At 40.7% G+C, this 18566-nt stretch overlaps 1 protein-coding gene across 2 annotated transcripts in view; it reads right to left on the bottom strand.

Annotated features, from left to right (window-relative positions):
- Positions 1-2050: 2050 nt before the first annotated feature.
- LOC117831373 (matrix metalloproteinase-17-like) overlaps positions 2051-18566 on the bottom strand; it is a 94129-nt gene continuing 77613 nt past the window's right edge. For both annotated transcript variants that reach the window (XM_034710040.1, XM_034710041.1), the window contains exon 10: positions 2051-4766. In XM_034710040.1, the coding sequence (XP_034565931.1) occupies positions 4441-4766 (326 nt within the window). In that variant the 3' untranslated portion in view covers positions 2051-4440. The remainder of the gene's footprint in view (positions 4767-18566) is intronic.

Here is an 18566-nt window from a genome sequence, read left to right as displayed (position 1 = left end):
ATTAGGTCTGGTTGAAAAAGTAGCTCAAATGTGATCAGTGCGACCAAGTGCTGAAAAGTGACCCGTCTGGCTGTATTTTTTGCCCCCTGGGATCAGGTCCTCTCTCACTGGCCGGCAAGCCACACTAGTTAATTAACACCACTCAAGTGTGTCAAGAGGAGAGAAGAAAAATTGCCGCCCTGGCCTGCAAGACGTGGCATCAGGGGGGGATGCAGGAGGAATAACAATGAATTCAATTTAAATTAACATGGTAACAAATTTGGAAAAATGTCTTTAAAAAAAGTATATTAAAAGAAGTAACAGAAATACAACCTATTACAATAAATAACAAGTGTTCAAGCATGCAATATTGGGCTGCAGAATAGTCAATGACAGAGTAAACTTAATAAAAAGATCCCACAGTCAGAACAGCAGGAATTTTAGTTGGTGCTGTATATAGTAATTTTACCAGAAAAATGAATGGAATTTGGTGGCGAATATTCTGTTACAGGTCCTGTATATGTATAATTGTTTAAAGTAGGGCTTAAGTGTGTGAGTGACAGAGGGTTCATGTTGAAAGCAATGTCCCTTTGTTCTTTACTTCTCTGCCAAATGCATCTCACTGTGGTCTAGACTGACCTGCTGCTGTTTCTGGATCACATGGCATTATTAAAACGCATTTTTGGACCCCTGAACGTGAATGAAAGCGCGGATATTTTTGCACACTCATCGGGTCTGGTGAAAATTGCACGTTATTATAGGTCTCGCAAAAAAATTCTCAGTAGCCCCTCCTAGAGGTAAAAATAACACCCTATGCGTAGAGTTTTTTTGAGCTACATGCATGAAAAGTTCTACGCATATTCATAGCATCAGGACGCACAATAAAGTCTCTTGCACCCATATCCGAAATTCAACAAAAAGAGCGCCACCTAGCTTTGAACATGAAAAATGGGGCCAAAATGAGTCCAAGCAAGGGTGCATACTTTTGCTAATTTCTCCTAGGGCTTTTCTCCGATTCAGTCCAAACTAGGCCCATTCTATAGTAAACCCATTGACGACTAATACAAAGTAAAGGCATTCTGTTCAGACTAAAATTGTGGGCGTGGCAGACTTTGGGGCGGGGCGTCAAAAAAAATGTTGGAAAATTGATTTTTGTGACTTTAAAATGCACTTAATGTCACCTCATCCAACACACTCATCAGTCCTGGGGAAAATTGCGACATTTTATAGGTTTCGCAAAAAAAATTGAAAAAATGTGCTCACTAGCGCCCCCTACAGTTTTCAAAAACCCTCCCCATAAAGGTTATTTAGAGCTTCATGCTTGAAAATCAATACGCATATTCATGGCATCAGGACGCACAAAAAAGCCTCTTGCACCCATATCCCAAACTCAAAAAGAAGAGGGCCACCTAGCTTTGAACATGAAAAATGGCATCCAAATAAGGGTGCATACAGCTCCGAAGGCTTTTCTCCTAACAGTTCAAACCAAGGGCAACCTATAGTAGACACCTTGCCGATTAAAAACTGTGCAAAGAATTCCGTTCAGACTAAAATTGTGGGCGTGGCACACTGTCAAGAGGTTTTCTTGGCAATCTGCCAAAAACTTGGAACATTTGCACCACCTCAGGCTGCATATACTCTCAGATCTTGCTTTCACATCGTGTGGTGGCAAATATCAGGCAGCGGTTTACATGTGGCGGTGGCTCATGTAGGCGGCGGCTGCAGGTGTGCGAGGGCCCGTTCATCGCCGTTTGCTGCTTTAATTTCCTGATGTATTTGTGTGGTAAAAGTGTGCATAAATGTAAACCCTTTGCCAGTAAATGTATTCATAAAGAGAGTGTGTTGTTTGACTGCCATGATGTGGTTTGCATGTTGATGAACAGCCGTGACCACTACAAGAGGAAACATGCTCAAGAACAGCATCAGAGAGAAAGAGAGCAGCTCCCAGTTGGTGTCTGCAAGCTGTCACGGTACCTTCATCTATCTTCAAGGCTGGGCTCCATTTCATTAGCACTAAATAATTACACACAACTCTGAGTCCTCCATATATAAATCAGTGTAACCACAGATAGCCCATAAAGTCATTCATATTTATTTGTTTTTATACAAAAATATTTTACATTAGAAAACACACCTTGAAATTTACTATACATAGTCCACTTGGTTTTAGCAGTAACCATGGAACATCTCAACTCAAATATATCTGTGTCTATATTTAAACTGTAGGTAAATATATCAGCGAGAATAAATCTGGTTGATTTAATCAGAAAGAGCTCAATCATCCAGCCGTGAGGGCTAAAAAAAAAATGCTCTGTGAACTAAAATGTACTTAATGCGATGTGGAATCACAATCTATCCATATTTATAACAAAAATACAACAAAACCAGAACTGCCATGGGAATGCTTCTGTACCAGGGTTGAAAATGAAGACTTCATGGAGACTTCATGGAGACACATGAGCAGCTGTGTAGCAAAGAGTACGGAGCACATTGAAGGGATTAATATATGATAATGGCATCAAGTGACACTGAGAAACTTTGACTCTTAAATGTCTCACATGGGAGTCGAAATGTGTCTAACTTCCCACAATCCAACATGCCCTTATCTTCACCTACTGAATGGCATTCTCCTGTCTACCTGTTTACAGCTGGGATACCGTTCATCTTGCCTTCGACATCCCAGCATGCCATTCATTTGTCTTCCTGTCAGCATCCCGTGGGGCCATTCATCTGTAAACCTAACAATCCATCTACACAACGTCCCAGGGTGCTCTTCACCTGTCTGCCCAGATACATGCGGAGGTGTCAGTCACCTGTCGTACTACAGTATCTATATCCTGAGATGTCATTCTTTTCCCTGATTTGAGTCTTTCAGGCGGCTCGTCCTGTCAGGGTTGCTTTCAAAAATGTTATCTCTATTTCTGGAATTGTTGAACACAACACCCCTACAACGGTGACAAATGCAACTATCACTGTAAACAACCAGACTTAAACACAAGCATTTGAAAGCAGAGAGAGCTATAAAGGCAGTTAGCTGCCCTGCAGGAGGTCCTACTGACCGGGCATTATTTATAGAAACAGCTTGACACTTCAGGAAGCTGAGGATTTCTGTTTTCTTGCTGAGAATAAAAAGAGAAGATTGCTAGCCTTGTGGTAAATTTAAACCCACAGAAAGGACCTTGGTAGCTAACTTAGCAGAAATGATAGACAAAAGAGAAGTGGCAATCTCTAGTGATGAAAAATGACGCTAGTTTGGAAGTCCAAAAAACTGCAGTTCATCAAGTGTCCACTTGAGGCTGACCCCAAAAAGCAAATGAAACCCCATTTGAGCCCATATTAAAAATGACCATTTGTGAATCTTTGTTATAGCCCTTCTATTTTCACTATATAAAGGCTAAGTGTTATTCAAACCTACACTTAGTTGGAGGTGTGGCTGATTTGACTGACAGCTGGGAAGCTGTTCGCCAGGTGGCTAGGCTAAAGCCTCAGGTCCACCTCCTTGCTGGTTTCTAGATTAGTAGGTAGTTACTTGGAATCAGCGGTTCCAATATGGCGACTGTCAATGGGGGATGTCTCTGAGACTATCTCCATGTTTTAATAAAATCTATGACACAAGCTAACCTTGTGTTACACAAGAGCAAAACGCAAAAAAAACAACAACTCCTGGAGCATGACTGCTGTAAAAACCATGATATGTTATTGTAGGTATTTTTTGTTGCCATGAACAACCCAATCTTAGAAGATCTGTTTCTCCATTCCCAGTTGACAAGCTATGCTAAGCTAAACAGGTGCTAACTGTCTCTTAGTATTTACCCAACATTCATTGCAGTGGTGCTGATGCTCTCATCTGATTCTTGACAAGGGCGCAATCAAGTGTATTCAACTTCTTAAAATGTTGAGCTATGCTTAAAAGGACAATGTAGCTTTAAACCTATTCACATGTAGATTAAAAACATCTCAGGATGCTGTGCCACTTACACCAACTTCCCACAAGCCTGCATACATTCCACGATGCCATTCATTATTGCTGTAACTCACTGTACATGACAAAGAAACTATTAGAGGGGCTGATGAAATGCTTTTGAACAAATCTCTCAACAGTCACTGAAATCGTTTCCTTTGTCCACATGAAACATTTAAGCCATTCAAGAAGAAACTAAGAGATACGATGTGTTGTTCTGTATAATGCCGTTTGTAAAGCACGATGTTAGCATTGGCAATGCCAGTGGACTGACTACAACATGTTCCCTTGTAAGATATAATGTTCATGTATATATGTATGTATTACCCATACTGCAAGGCGCTTTAAATGACCATCAAATGGCATAAGAAATAAATAACAGCAAAAAAAAATAACAAAACATATCAGTTAATATCATATGAACAAAAGATTCCATTTTGTATTTAGACTGAGTGCACTGGCCCCGCATTAAAATTGTCGCTTTGTCCCGTGCTTTGGCATCATAGAAGTTCAGAGTGGAGGGCCAGTGAGAGCGTCCAGAGAGGTGGCAGCAGCCACAGGGGAGAGGGTGAGAGACGGGCGCCTAAAGGCGACGCTGTGTCAGAGGTGCAGGAGCACACCTCGTACCCGTTCTCCGCGTGGTCCGGGTGATGCTGCACGTTGCCTTTCGTCTCCGTGCTTTTGGGCTCTGTGTCCGGAGAGTCCGACTGCATCTCTGTGCACAGCAGCCAGTCTTTAGCGATGAGGCGGGGGAATCCTGCCTCCACCTCCATGTCACTGCCCGGCACCCGCCAGTACTCCTTCCCCTTGAAGAAGTAGGACGAGCCTACAGGGAGAGAGACGAGGGCTGGTGTTAGTTAATATTCTAAAGTACAGTAAAAGCCCAAAAATGAGCTGTTGAAAATACTTCCTTCACTTTGTTTGTACCCTAAAGGCAGAAGAAAGCACGCTGCTAATGCAAATTAAGTATTGATATACAGAAAACAATAATACATTAGCAGGAATATTGAGAGAGACAAAGGTACAACTAACAAAACAGATGTTGTTTTGCTGCTTCCTACAACAAATTTCCCTCCCCTCCAGCATTGTTCTCATCTACCATTTCTCTCCTACTTTCAGCTTATCCATCTCTTAAAGCCAGTGATTTCTCCTCCACGGCCTCTCTTTCCTTCTCACTTACTCTTCACTGTGAGTTGTCACCACGTCTGCTTCATTTTTCTCCTCTCGCCTCCTCTCTCTATCTCACTGTTGTCTCTCTGTCCTAGCAGCCCAGAGGCAGATAAAAGCTTTGATGTGGCTCCAGTTTCTGGGCCCAAAGGCACGTGTGTGTGTGTGTGTGTGTGTGTGTGTGTGTGTGTGTGTGTGTGTGTGTGTGTGTGTGTGTGTGTGTGTGTGTCTGAACTTCTGTGTCCTTTCATGTACATGCAATTTTATGTGTCTTTCCATAAGGTTGGAGATTTTGTAAGGACAGTCTCCTTTTTTGTCTTGTCCAATCTCTCTGTCTCTCTCTTACACACACAAACGCACACACACGCACACACACATCATCAAAGAGCCTGCAGCAGGACCTCTGAAGCTGGCGGAAGCTCAGACACAGCGCAGACCTAACACCTGACAGGGAAAAGAGCTTCCACGCATTCAGCTGGGAGTTGCTGCAGGGGAGAGAGGTGATACCGCTCGCCCCCTCTGAGAACGGCTGAAATAAACACTGTGTACCTGCTGCTAATTAGTTGTTCTTGTGCCAGTTTTGAACATCTACAAGTACTTTATCAAAGCCTAATCTGCACAGCCAACTGGAGGAGGCATTTCTTAAAGGGTGCCTTTTCTTAGTAAAGGCTGCCAAAACAATGCCTGATAAAGTAAACATTATTAGTTCCTCAGGGGGAGTAATAAGTCCTCGGTGCTCAACCTATTCTAATTCCTTAGGAACAGCAGGCAACCTTTCTGCAGCACCTGGGGACCAAAGATAGATAAGGCACTTGTGTAGTCTGAGGAAATGTCAGGGCCAAGCTGGTGAAATCATTTTTAAATGCTTTTTCCCTTGATAGCATGTGATTTCCATTTGTAACATTTTAAGTTTATGCCTCATACATTAGCAATAATAATGAGCTACGATGTGCCAAGTTAAACAGCAATATCTGGAGGACATTGTGTCTTAATTAGTGCTTATAGAATGTTTGAGTAAGGAAATACAGCGTGTAAATCTTTAGGAAGAAACCAACAAGATTCAAATAAATAGGTCAGCCAGAAAACACACATTGTATTAGTTGAAACTTAATTACAGCAGCAGACATTGAATTGGGCGTCTAGGCTACAACCTCATCACTCTTTGCAGCTTTATTTAACATGCAGTAATTGAGGAGTGGTGATATGTTATTAAACCCCCTCACCAGAGCCTGCAGGTGGATGCTGGAGCTTGAAGTTAAGGGGCAGTACATGTGGCAGAGCAGAGGGGAATGAATTGGAACCTTGCAAATGGACACTGAGTTGGGAGGGTATGTTTGGAAAGTGAATGCATGAATGAAGCATGTTGAATGTGGAATCAGTGCCGCTTGAGTTGCTTGCCAGAACCAGCCTGCAGGTTAGTGGTAAGTCTACATTGATCTTTTTCTTATGGTTTGTACTTAAAAGCAAAGTTTTATAATTGAACTGTCCCTGAGACCTTTTTTTTGTTAGAATCCAAAAACTGCTCACTGTATTAAGACATTGTTTGTTTTTTATACATATTCTGCACTAGCTTCAGGTCGGCTTACTCATGACATTTTCCAAAGAAGACAACTTAAAAAGTCTCTTTTTTCCTTTATATCAATTCTATGTGTAACTGGAGATATTCACAGTATAAATAAATGGATGAGTGGACAATAATATTCTGGCGAGCAGAAAAGAGTATGAGGTTGCCACACATGATATAAATATCATCACGACAACTCACTCGCTGTAAATTTTCCTGATTTTTGCATCCTGGGTTTACAAGTCAGCCCACCTCAACTCGAGTGAAATTGTACTGAAGACAGGCAGGGAAAGTCATGGTGAAAAAGTCACTCACCCTGAGAACATTTTAAGAGTGCAGTGCATGTGTGAATCCAGCTTAAAGGTGACATATCACGCTTTTTTCATCAATATATATTGGTCTAAGAGGTCCCCAAAACATGTCTTTAAAGTTTATGCTCAAAAAAACACTTTGAAATCAGATTTTGGTCTGCCTGAAAAACCCTCTTCTTCAGTCCTCCTCAGAACACTCTGTTTTCCCTCTGACCACGCCCCCTCAGGAAGTGGATGTGCCCTCGGCTCTCCAGCACGTTGATCTAATGTTTACATGATGGCTGAATATACACGGCTGCTCAGAGATCACGTTTCTTCAACCCTCTGAATCTGATCCAGAATCTGATCCTGACGGAGAGGTGCCTGCAGCAGGACCTTTCTGAAGGATTGGTCACAGATTTAGTGTTTCTTGTTGTTTTATTTATCAGTATGTCGACGTGTGTCTTGGTACACAGCTACGAACATGTAGCTATGTGGCTATGCTAACTAGCTCTAGCACTTATCCATGATAGGCAAGGCAAGGCAAGGCAAGGCAAGGCAAGGCAAGGCAAGGCAAGGCAAGGCAAGGCAAGGCAAGGCAAGGCAAGGCAAGGCAAGGCAAGGCAAGGCAAGGCAAGGCAAGGCAAGGCAAGGCAAGGCAAGGCAAGGCAAGGCAGCTTTATTTGTATAGCGCATTTCATACACGAGGGCAACTCAATGTGCTTTACATTAACACATTAAAAGCATTGGAGACATTCAGACAGGCATAAAAGAACATAATTAAAATGACAAATATGATAAAACAGAAAAGAAAAGGAAAATTAGAAATATATTAAAAATTACTGATAAATGATAAATAAAAATCATCCACTAGATCTTCAAATCTGCAGACGTGGGGAGTAAAACCGACCTCTGCCAGAAAGGCAGCAGGACCTTTCTGAAGGATTGGTCACAGATTTAGTGTTTCTTGTTGTTTTATTTGTCAGTATGTCGACGTGTGTCTTGGTACACAGCTACAGCTATGACATGTAGCTATGTAGCTATGCTAACTAGCGCTAGCACTTATCCATGATAAATAAAAATCATCCACTAGATCTTCAAATCTGCAGACGTGGGGAGTAAAACCGACCTTTGTGTTTATATAGACAGCCTACAACTAGCATGCCTCCCTCCTAAGCTCCTTGTTAGCACACATGTGTGCAGGGAATGAAAAACGGAAGAGGGGTTGAGTTGTATTTTATACAGTCTATGGACTGAACAAGCTCCGAGCTCTGACTCCGTGACAGACCGGATATTGTTGTTACGTAACAAAAACACTGAAGTCTGAAACGGCTCATTTCACACACATTTACAGAAAGGTGGAGAAATCAGAACAGGGGCAGAATGGATTTTTTTCATTCTCGGGGGGTTTGTAGACATGCCAGGGACACATATTTCAGGTAGAGAACCATTAAAAAGTCCATTTTGCATGATATGTCACCTTTAAGGTACTAGGACGTGGGATGTTTCTCTAACCTTTTCATACAACTAAGGAGTCCAAACTTGGTGTGTGAATACTAATCTAAAGCATCATAGCCAACCGTTATTTAGTTAATTCTTAACATGTGATTTTCTTTTTGATGGAGGATTAGAAACAACCAAAATGTTCTGTGAAGATGTTACTTGAAATACAATAACATTAAGCAGAGAGGATTCTGTATGAGAGCATCAGAGGTAATTCTGCCCTCAAGGCTCGCCCCAAGGTATGCTCAACACCAACAACGATCAGTCTAACTAGATCAGTTAACTTGAAGGCATGTTAAAACTAGACACGTCAATATACAGCACACCTTACATGACTGGATGTTCCACTCTCTATTGCCTCTGATGTTAAAGAGGCCCAAGTCTTCATTACTTTGTATATTATAGACTCTGATTGATTGTCTAACAGCTGCTGTTTGACTTATTCTATATTTTGAGGCTTGTTAAATCTCATAATCCCCCCACATCCTCCTATGCTGCTCAGTGTTTAAATCAAGTTATAACACCGGCTCTCAGTTTCGACCCATTTAAGCAGGGAGTGTAGATCTAACTGAGTTTATTAAATCACTTTCCAACTTTGTACAAGAAGAAGAAGAAGAAAAAATCTCTGCAAAGTAAAGCTTTAGGCCAAAATTGCCCATTATAAAGAACATCAAATGTGTTTAAGAGGGTAAACAAGAAGCCATAAAGTGTCATTTCATCATAAAAACATGTCTATAACTCAAGAGCTTATACAACAGCTTCTTCAGTATTCATACCCATCAAAACATTCAGCCACTTGTGCTGAACTGTGTCCATACAATACAGCTATGAGTGGCACATTTAGATTATTTTCACTTATATTGCATTTCATTATACAGTACACTATAATAATGACTCATCATGAAGGGCAATGTCATGCTAAACCACCCATAATTACACAGGGCCAGCTGTGAGCTCTCACACACACACACACACACATATACATTCCCACTCATGTACAGTATATGCGTGGGTTTTACAGCAGCCACCAGGCCTTTAATAGGAAGTAAAAGAACAGACTGTTTTAGATGCACATAGACTGTGAAGATTACTGACATGGCTGATTCAGGCGGGACATGCTCTAATAATGACCGCATTACCCGACCAGCTCCTATAAAAGCAGCCCACAGTCAGAGCAGCACACGGAGGGAAAGAGAGCGGAGGTATCAGAGCATTTAAAGAGGAGATGAAGAACACACATGCATCAACGCACACTTTAATTGAATAATATAAACTATATATGTATTCCAAATAATGCATTTAACTGGTGTATTAGTTGTTAATTTAAAGTGTTGCATTTAAATATCACCTTGGGCTTTCAATAATTACAGGCCCAGTTTTATTGCCACAGCTATTTCACTCAGTTGGACTCTCTTGTATACACTTGATAGCTTTATTTTTACATGAAAAGAACTACAAATACTAAAAATACAAGGTAAGCTATTTTTTTAAGAGGGTACGTTTGGTGCTTTAAAACTTACCCCTGTGAATGTTGCTATTATCTTGATCCCAGTGTTGGCATTCAGTATTCTGTGAATGTTCTTGTGCAAGATTAAACTGCTTCCCTTCAACCACCTCTGCTTGTTAATTAGAAACATTCAACAGGAGAGCAGGTAGAACATGTGTCAAAGATCTGACTACAGGGGTATATTTGAAAAGTTTAAAAAATGACCCCCTAAGTCCTTTCCAATCCACTATTCCTTAACCCTGATAGCAAACATCACAAGGTTAAAGGAGACGTTTATAAGGGATTAGGAAAAGACAACTATGCTGATTGGAGACTGCTCTTACACTCAGAGGATGTTAATGATGTCACGTGAATCTGGCATGTTAAAACTACAATCTACCGCAGATGGACTACAAAAAGCCAGAAGCATTCTTAGGGCCTGATCTACTAAGATCCCAAATAACGAGCGCTAATTTGTGTGTGCAAATAATAATTTTGCACGTGTTATTTCTGGGCGTGTTGCGGGTGATCTACTAAGACTGCGTGCGCAAATGATAACGAGTGCAAAAGTGGTGCTGACCGCCCTATTTTAATGAGGATTTTGCGTGTGCTATCGGCTGTCACCATGGAGAGTTTGAGAGAGCAGAGTGGTCTTAAGTGATAAATGAAGTTTGAAGATATGGAGTTGGAGGTTTTAGTGGAGGAGGGAAATAAACACATCGGTGAACTCCAGCAGAGACATCTCAGCGTTAGAAACACGATTTGGGAGGCCATCTGTGAAAAGTTGAATGATGTGAGAAAAAACAGAAGATCTGCCGATGAAATAAACGCATCTACTCTACTCCAAAACACAATCAGTGTTTTGATGGAGTTTAGAGAGCGATTTGATGAGGCTTAGTCTGCCACTCTTGCTCTAGAAAAGTTAGGCATCACTTGGATGAAGACAGTCGCCTCACTGTCCCAGGGAGCAACTTTCGGGTGAACGTTTTCAATGCCTGATATCATCATCCAGCAACTGTCCCAAAGATTCACCAGCTTAAATGGAACTGGGAACATGTTTGAGTCAATTCACCCCAACACACTGCTGCAAGCACGAGATGAGGAGTTACGCAGAGCTGCCTGGCGCAGCTCAGTGAGCGCTCATTCTCCAAGTTAAAACTAACTAAGAACCCCTTGATGAGTACGATGGGACAGAATAGAGTGAGTGGACATGTCATGTTATCTATTGAGAATGACAGATCAAAGAAAATGGACATACAGTGCATCGTGGACAAGTCCGCGGAGCTTAAGGCTCGTCCAAACAGTGGTGAGTAGGCCGAGTACTTCATGTTGATTTTTTGTTTGTATGTGAACATGTGGGCCGCTGTGCCAATTATACTAAACTGTATATCTGTTGATACAGTGACCTACTGTGCTCTCATTATATGAAAAAGTTAAAGTGGGTGTCAGAATGATGCGGTCGCTATCCGTGGTGCTGAACTGCTTTGAATTTGTGTAGTTTTATTATTATTATTTTGTTCTCTTGGTTTGATTGACTAAAACATTTAGTAATGCTTGTAAGCCCCGCTGTTGCGGGCATGTTGTAAAGCGATGTTATGATGAGCTTTATAGTGACCGCAGCCATGTGTGCGTAACGCTGTGCCAGTTTGCACCTGCCTTTCAAACGTGCTAAATATAGACACAAATACAGCGCTCGCTATCTGCTTCAGGTTTGATAGATCACATTGCGTGTGCTAAATGATTACATGTGCATCTCCTCCTCCCAGTATTTTGCGCGTTCTGATGATCTACATGTATTCTGCATATTCATGAAGGCAAACACGCTAAATGATTTGCGAGTGCTATTTTGCTTATTTGACAGACGCAATCCTCGGTGCTCCCGGTTAGTACGTCAGCTTTGCGCGCGCTATCAAGTTTGCACGTGTTTTTATACACGCAAACCTTTAGTAGATCGGGCCCTAACTGTGTTGTTTCATGCAGTCACATAAGAGGTGAAAATATTACTTTATTGAGGTTTTTACAAGTTATGAGGCAGAATGTCTGCTCAGTCTACAGAGCTGAGAACACCTTCAAGGTTTCATAACTCTAAATGTTCTAAACCCTTATTTTACTGTGTGTCCGTAGTGTCATCCTCTCCTGTTTGCTGTATGTGTTCATTTTAATACAAGCTTATAAAATAGACAAATCATTTTAACTTCCTCTGGCTCTAACTTACTGTTAGCTTGTGTGTGTGAAGCACTCTGAACTACAAATAAAGACACTCCACAGACTAATATCTGTACTTATTTAAATATTTATGCTCAAACCATTATGTTTCATTGCCATCATCATCACAGCTTAAATCATACTGACTCTTAGCAGTGGTTAACTTGAACTGCACTAACCTGTATAACATAAAAATAACAACAGAATACTCATTGAATTGTTAAATGATTGATCAGGAGTTTGAATTTAACAAGAAGCACGTTGCTGATAAAGCTCTAGGTTTAATGCTGTCATGCTGATTGCTTGTTTTCATGTATTCTTTAGAGAGGCATAACTTTAAATGTAGTTGGTGCAAAGAATTATGTCTTTTTCTCTCTCTTTCAAAAGGATGGTCAAGAGGGACTTATCCTACAGGAGATAACAAAGGAAGTAATGAAGCTTCTATCCTTATCATTCATGAAATTCAAACAGCTCTTATCTTGACCGACACTCAAACACTTCTGGGTTGTCTCACTCAGTTAAGAACCTTTCTAACCTAAAAGGACAATTCCAACGGACCCCTGGTATGAGGCTGTCTTCAGATGGAACTCGTAAAGTCGTAAAGTCATGTGGTGAAGTCGTGGGAATGAGTGGCTTGGTGTTAAAGTGGTAACACCGTTACAAGGAAACGGCTACATGAAGGCCAAAAGTTCAATCGTTGTCCTCCTTGCTTTATAAGTGGAAATGCTAATATTACAATTTCTTTTATAGGTGCTGAAATGCTGAGGAACAGCAACTAGATAGACCTTTCTGGAGTGCCTGAACTCCATTGTCTTGTAATGTAACTTATTATGCTCTTGTGATACATTATTGTTTTCACTGTCATGCTATCATGATGTATTGTTTTCATGAACTCTGTTTTGACCTATCTGGGACTACAGATGAATATTAGGCTTATGGCTAACTCTGGCATATTTACATTAATGCACACACTGAAATGTTCATTAATATGTACTGTCCCTTTAAATAAATAAATAAATAAATAAATAATAATAGGTTCCCCTGAGTTGCTACAGGAGACTTCCTCCTGCTGTGGACGTTCCAAACTCCAGCTGATACAGACGTGCTGGACTCCAGCAGCAACAGCTACTACTACTACTATTCATCTCATCACTATCATCGCTCTCTATCCCTCTTTCCAACCCCGACTCGGTCAAGGCAGATGGCTGTCTAACATGAGTCTGGTTCTGCTCGAGGTTTCTGCCTGTTAAAGGAAGTTTTTTCCTCACCGATGTAACTAGCTAAATACTGCGATGTGCAATGCTCATGGTGGATTAAAATGAGATCAGACTGAGTCTTACCCTGTCTTGGTGTATGGTGTTTGTTAATAATTTAACATAGAGTGGTCTAGACCTGCCATGTTTGTCAAAGCTTCTTGGGATAACGTTTGTTGTGATTTGGTGCTATACAAATAAATATTGATTGATTGATTGATATATTGATTGATTGGTGGATTGATTGATTGATTGATTGATTGATTGATTGATTGATTGATTGATTGGTGGATTGATTGATTGATATATTGATTGATTGGTGGATTGATTGATTGATTGATTGATTGATTGATTGGTGGATTGATTGATTGATTGATTGATTTATTGATTGGTGGATTGATTGATTGATTGATTGGTGGATTGATTGATTGATTGATTGATTGATTGATTGATGGATTGATGGATGGATGGATGAACACTTGCCATGACTCTCCTTGGTCCCGTACTGGGTTAATGAAAACCACGTTGTACAAGCTGTGCTCAAACTAACGTTCATTTCATTCCTCGAACTACAAACCCTGTCAGTTACATAATTATTAGGGGTGACCCCAAATAGTCAAATATTCGACGATTCAGTCTAACAAGCCTTAGTCGACTGTCAATCTCATAGTCGAATATTTGCATATGAAACGTGGATCATTCCATTCAAACCATGGGGGTGCTCAATGTCTAATTTTACATTATTTTCCTGTTTCCCGTAAAAATAGTGTCTCATATATCCTGTTTTTATATAAATATAGACTTATTTAATGTAATTCTGAGAACAGCTCTTGAAGTGTTAAATCTCCTTAAAGTGGTAATTAAATCTCCCCTGGTAATTAAAGGTGGACTCTCCCATTTAGCGGGAGCTGTGGAGCAGTCGTACCTCAGCTGGCCTTTAAATCTTTCTACGTTCATGGCAGCTCAAAATGTCAGGAAATAAAACTTCAGTTGATCCTAAAGATAGTGATGAAGATGAGGAGCAGCTTCATGAAGAGGGCTGTGAGATCAAGGATTACCGGACCACACAAAAACTGTACGGGGCCAAAAGAACGAACAGGAATACCCAAAGCTGTCCGAAGCCTCAAAAACAATCCACAGCATCCCATCCACCTCCACGCCATCAGAGAGGATATTCTCAAAGACAGGATTTACAGTCAATAAAGCAAGGAGCGCACTTCTGCCCGTACACACGATGGTTTTCCTCACGTACAATTTGAAAAGACTCAAGCGGACAAAGACGTGATGAAAGACTGTTTTAAAAGGTTCTGTTAAGAGATTTAAAAACCCTTTAGCTGGTTCAGGTTTGATTTTGAACATTATACAAATGTTTAGCCTTAAGTTGGACAAACTACCCTCTGCAGTGCTGCTCTCTGCTGTGTGAACACTGTTTAAATATCTCCTGATTCCTTTCTCTATAGTGGAGCGTTGTTCCATGTTTAAGTGATGGTGGTCTTATTTGAGTTTTCTCTCCTTCATCACCTCGTTGTTTTTGTAATATAGATTTAAAACATCTAAGTTTTATACTTATAATATTCTGTTGTCCCTTTTACTTTAAGCTATGAGTCTCTTAATTGTAAAGGGTTATGTGTAATATTGTCATGCGGTCACCATCATGCAGACTTTGGGTCAATAAGGAAAACAACACAACATTCCACTATTCATCAACTATGGGCAAAATCCGATGAATCAGATTCGACTAAGCAAATCCTTAGTCGGGCTCACCCCTAATAATTGTTGTAATATATTTGCGTGAAACTGGAGTCCATGGGCTCCACCATTTCGGTTGGACGTCATCAGAAACGTCACAACTCATGAACTAGATGCTTTCAGAAAATTTGGACTTTTGATGATGTGAATATGATAAGAGGGAGGCATTTAAATGACCATCATGAACACCGTAAACACGACCCTATTTGAAGGCACCATTAATCTCAGTGTGTCACTCATGCAGTTAGAGGTTGATCCAGACCTGGAACAGCATTGCTAATGATAATGTCTCATAATTCTAACATACTCTGCTGGATGTGATTTTTAGAATTCTGTGTTTGAAAGGTGGTCAGTGACTAGTATGGAAAGGTACAGTTACCTCCCAGGTCAGCAACTGACCACATCCCGAAAACGTATGCGTGGCATGGTGTGGGGTTCACAGAGAACAATGCTTGCATCTTCCATCTGGCACTTGCTTGGTTTTCTTCAAGAACTTCTCGTGCTACAATCCCATTCTTGGGTCTGTTTGATTCTATATGAACACAAGGCATTGCTCATGCTGCTACACATTTCTGATGCAGGAGCAGTAGCAACACATGAGTGAGACACTGTCAAATAAAAGGAGTGCAGGCAAAGTGTACGTAAGGATTGTGCTCACACATCCAAGTTTAACAAACAGTTCAGTGGAAGATGAGCAGAGACAACTCAGGAGTCTGATAAAAGAGCTGTTATTCTAGCTGCTGCAGCAGAGTGAGCTTTTGTGCATTTTAGTCCCCACAGCACCCTGAAATAATAGAAGAGAAATCATGTGGACACAGATACGCTCTGACACCACAAATATCCACCATGCAACGCTGAAACACTTTGTTTGCAAAGTTATTCATTGGCTGTAGCTGAGTGGGACTTTCAAGAAGTTATTTCTGATCAACCCTGTTGTTTCTGCATATAGAAGTTCAGAGCCAAGCTAGAAGCATGACTTGCCATATGTACGAGCCCCGCAAATTCCTCAGGGGATATGCATTAGCAGTTGCTGGTTTGAAACTTTTCTTTACACCATCTGGTGCTGTGAAGTTATAGAAAAGAGCTATTTTCACTATTTTTCCTTTACAGAGGAAACTGCAGCTCATTCTGTCAGTATGAAAGCTTGATGAGAAGTAAAGAGTTTAAATCAAACTGTAAATATGTCAAAGAAGGAGCTGAAAGAGGCTGATGAGATTTGTTTCTAAAAAGCAACACATGCCATTGCTCTTTAAAAATCACCTTCACCAATTTATTGAGTTTGCTAAAGTTTGGGATCATTTTAAGTGGCTTTTAAGAACCCATATGTGAACAAAGGCCGTCCTGTAGAGCTCTATTCCTGCAGATTTTTTTTCTTTCATTTTTGTGTGCATATAAAGCATTTAATAGCTGAGTGTTTCAAATGGTGCTATAAAGGGATATGAGGGGCTGTGCAAAACGTGATTCATTCTGGCATTCTCCTCTCTGTCTCCCTCCCTCTCTACATGTAATCACCTGGCTTTGTTAAACCTCCCAACAACTGTAATCATTTCTTATTAGCAAAGGCATTGCCAGGAACAGCCTGATCACATTCACATAATATAAAATCAATCCATGGAAAGGAGTCCTGCACATTTCAACTCTGTTTGTTGACACTGTGGCAAAAATGTTACTTTCTGTAAGCATTCCAAATCAAAAAGACTAAAAGAAAAGGGAGGATATTTTAATTATGGATCCTGTCCTGCATTCCACACAACAGCAGAAGATCAGGTGAGTGCATCCCTAAGTTATAAAGTGAGAGAGCTGAATGAGGACAGAAATGACATGAAATACTCAAAGGTGAGGACTCCATGCAGACTGCATAAATGATTAATGAACAAAAGACCAAAAGGCAGAAACAGAAGGCTTACTTAAACAGCAGGTTAATCTACACCGAACAGGAAAAAACATGTCCATCTAAAAGGAGAAGTTCCAGGAAGACACAGGGAGCAAGGCTAGACAAGGTAGATGCAGAAACTTAAGGAGGAAGAATCAATCCAGACAAGAAAAACAGGAAGTTATAGATGCATTAAACTGGCACAGACATGAAGGCAAACAGAGACTAAATACACACAGGGTGATAAACCATGGGTGTGACAAACAATACACAGGTGAAACAGCTCAGGGACGAACTAGAGGGAAAACAAAACAAGACATTACACACACAGAGCAAGAGCTTAACAGGAAGGGACCACTGAAATACAAAACAAGGACAATTCAAAACTAAAAGAGAGCAAATCCTGACAGTCACGTTCACATGTGTAGTGTTGGCGTCAATGGAAATGCTCACTCTAATGTGAATTATGACAAACAGGCTGACTAACATTAGACCATGACTTGACTGTGAATTGTAGTATTAAGTTTAATGTCTATTTGTCCAAGGAGGCTGATAAGAATCTGTTGCCGTAGTAGCATTACTTACTGAGGAACCGGAAGGACTGAGCTGTATACACAGATCATTTTTAAATCAGTAGCAGTAGTAAAAGGTGGGATGTTGCACTGTATAGTGAGGAGGTGCTTAAAGCAGATTCAAACCTCTTTAGGGCAGGTCAAGACCCCTCTGCTTCAACTCTCTCACTTTATATCCTTTACATACGTGAGAGGGGATTATATGTCTGTGAAAGGGAGGATGTATGTATGTGAGAGGAGAACAAATGAACAGTATTTCAGAAGGCTAGAATGAGTAATGTCTTGATTGGCCCCTCATAGTGTTTAATAATTGCAGCCTGCCTTCATTTCCTATTTCTTTATTCCAACATGTAATAGAATCAATGGCTGACACATAAATGTTGGTTTGGAGTTACAATCAGGAAAATACATTTCTGCCTGCAGTACTTCAAAGAGGTTGAATTATATCTAAATATGATAATAAAGGGGTAGTAGGAGTCTGACTTATGGAATGGAAGATGAATAATAGCCTTAATCTGTCGGTGGATGGAAACATATTTAAGGAAAGGAAGGAAAAAAAATCACAAAAACAACAAATGCAAATGTAAGTAGTGTAAAGTCTCCATTTGCATATTTGCATAGTTCAGTCAGTGCAATGTGGTGACACAGCATCTGTAGAGGAGTGTGCATGTGTGTGTTATGAGAGAGGTATTGTGATGGTGATGGTGATGGAGATAGGAGAGCCGGCTGAGGACGTTAATGTCTGCAGGGTTGTAACTGATCCTGGCGAGGATCCAGACTGTGTGAGGACTGATTTGCTGTAGCTGTATGCCACTGGGCAGTCTGTAAAATGAATGCCTGCCCAAATGGGTAAAGCTCTACTTCCTGTCAGAGTCTCTCTTCTGTTTTTTTGTTCAGCTGCTGTTTAGAAGAGACACTGCTCACTGACTGACTGTTAAAAACTCTGGTTTAATCTTTGGGTGTA

Source organism: Notolabrus celidotus, chromosome 19 (genome assembly GCF_009762535.1).
Source record: "Notolabrus celidotus isolate fNotCel1 chromosome 19, fNotCel1.pri, whole genome shotgun sequence".
NCBI lineage: Eukaryota > Metazoa > Chordata > Actinopteri > Labriformes > Labridae > Notolabrus > Notolabrus celidotus.
This window is presented reverse-complemented; position numbering and strand designations above follow the sequence as displayed.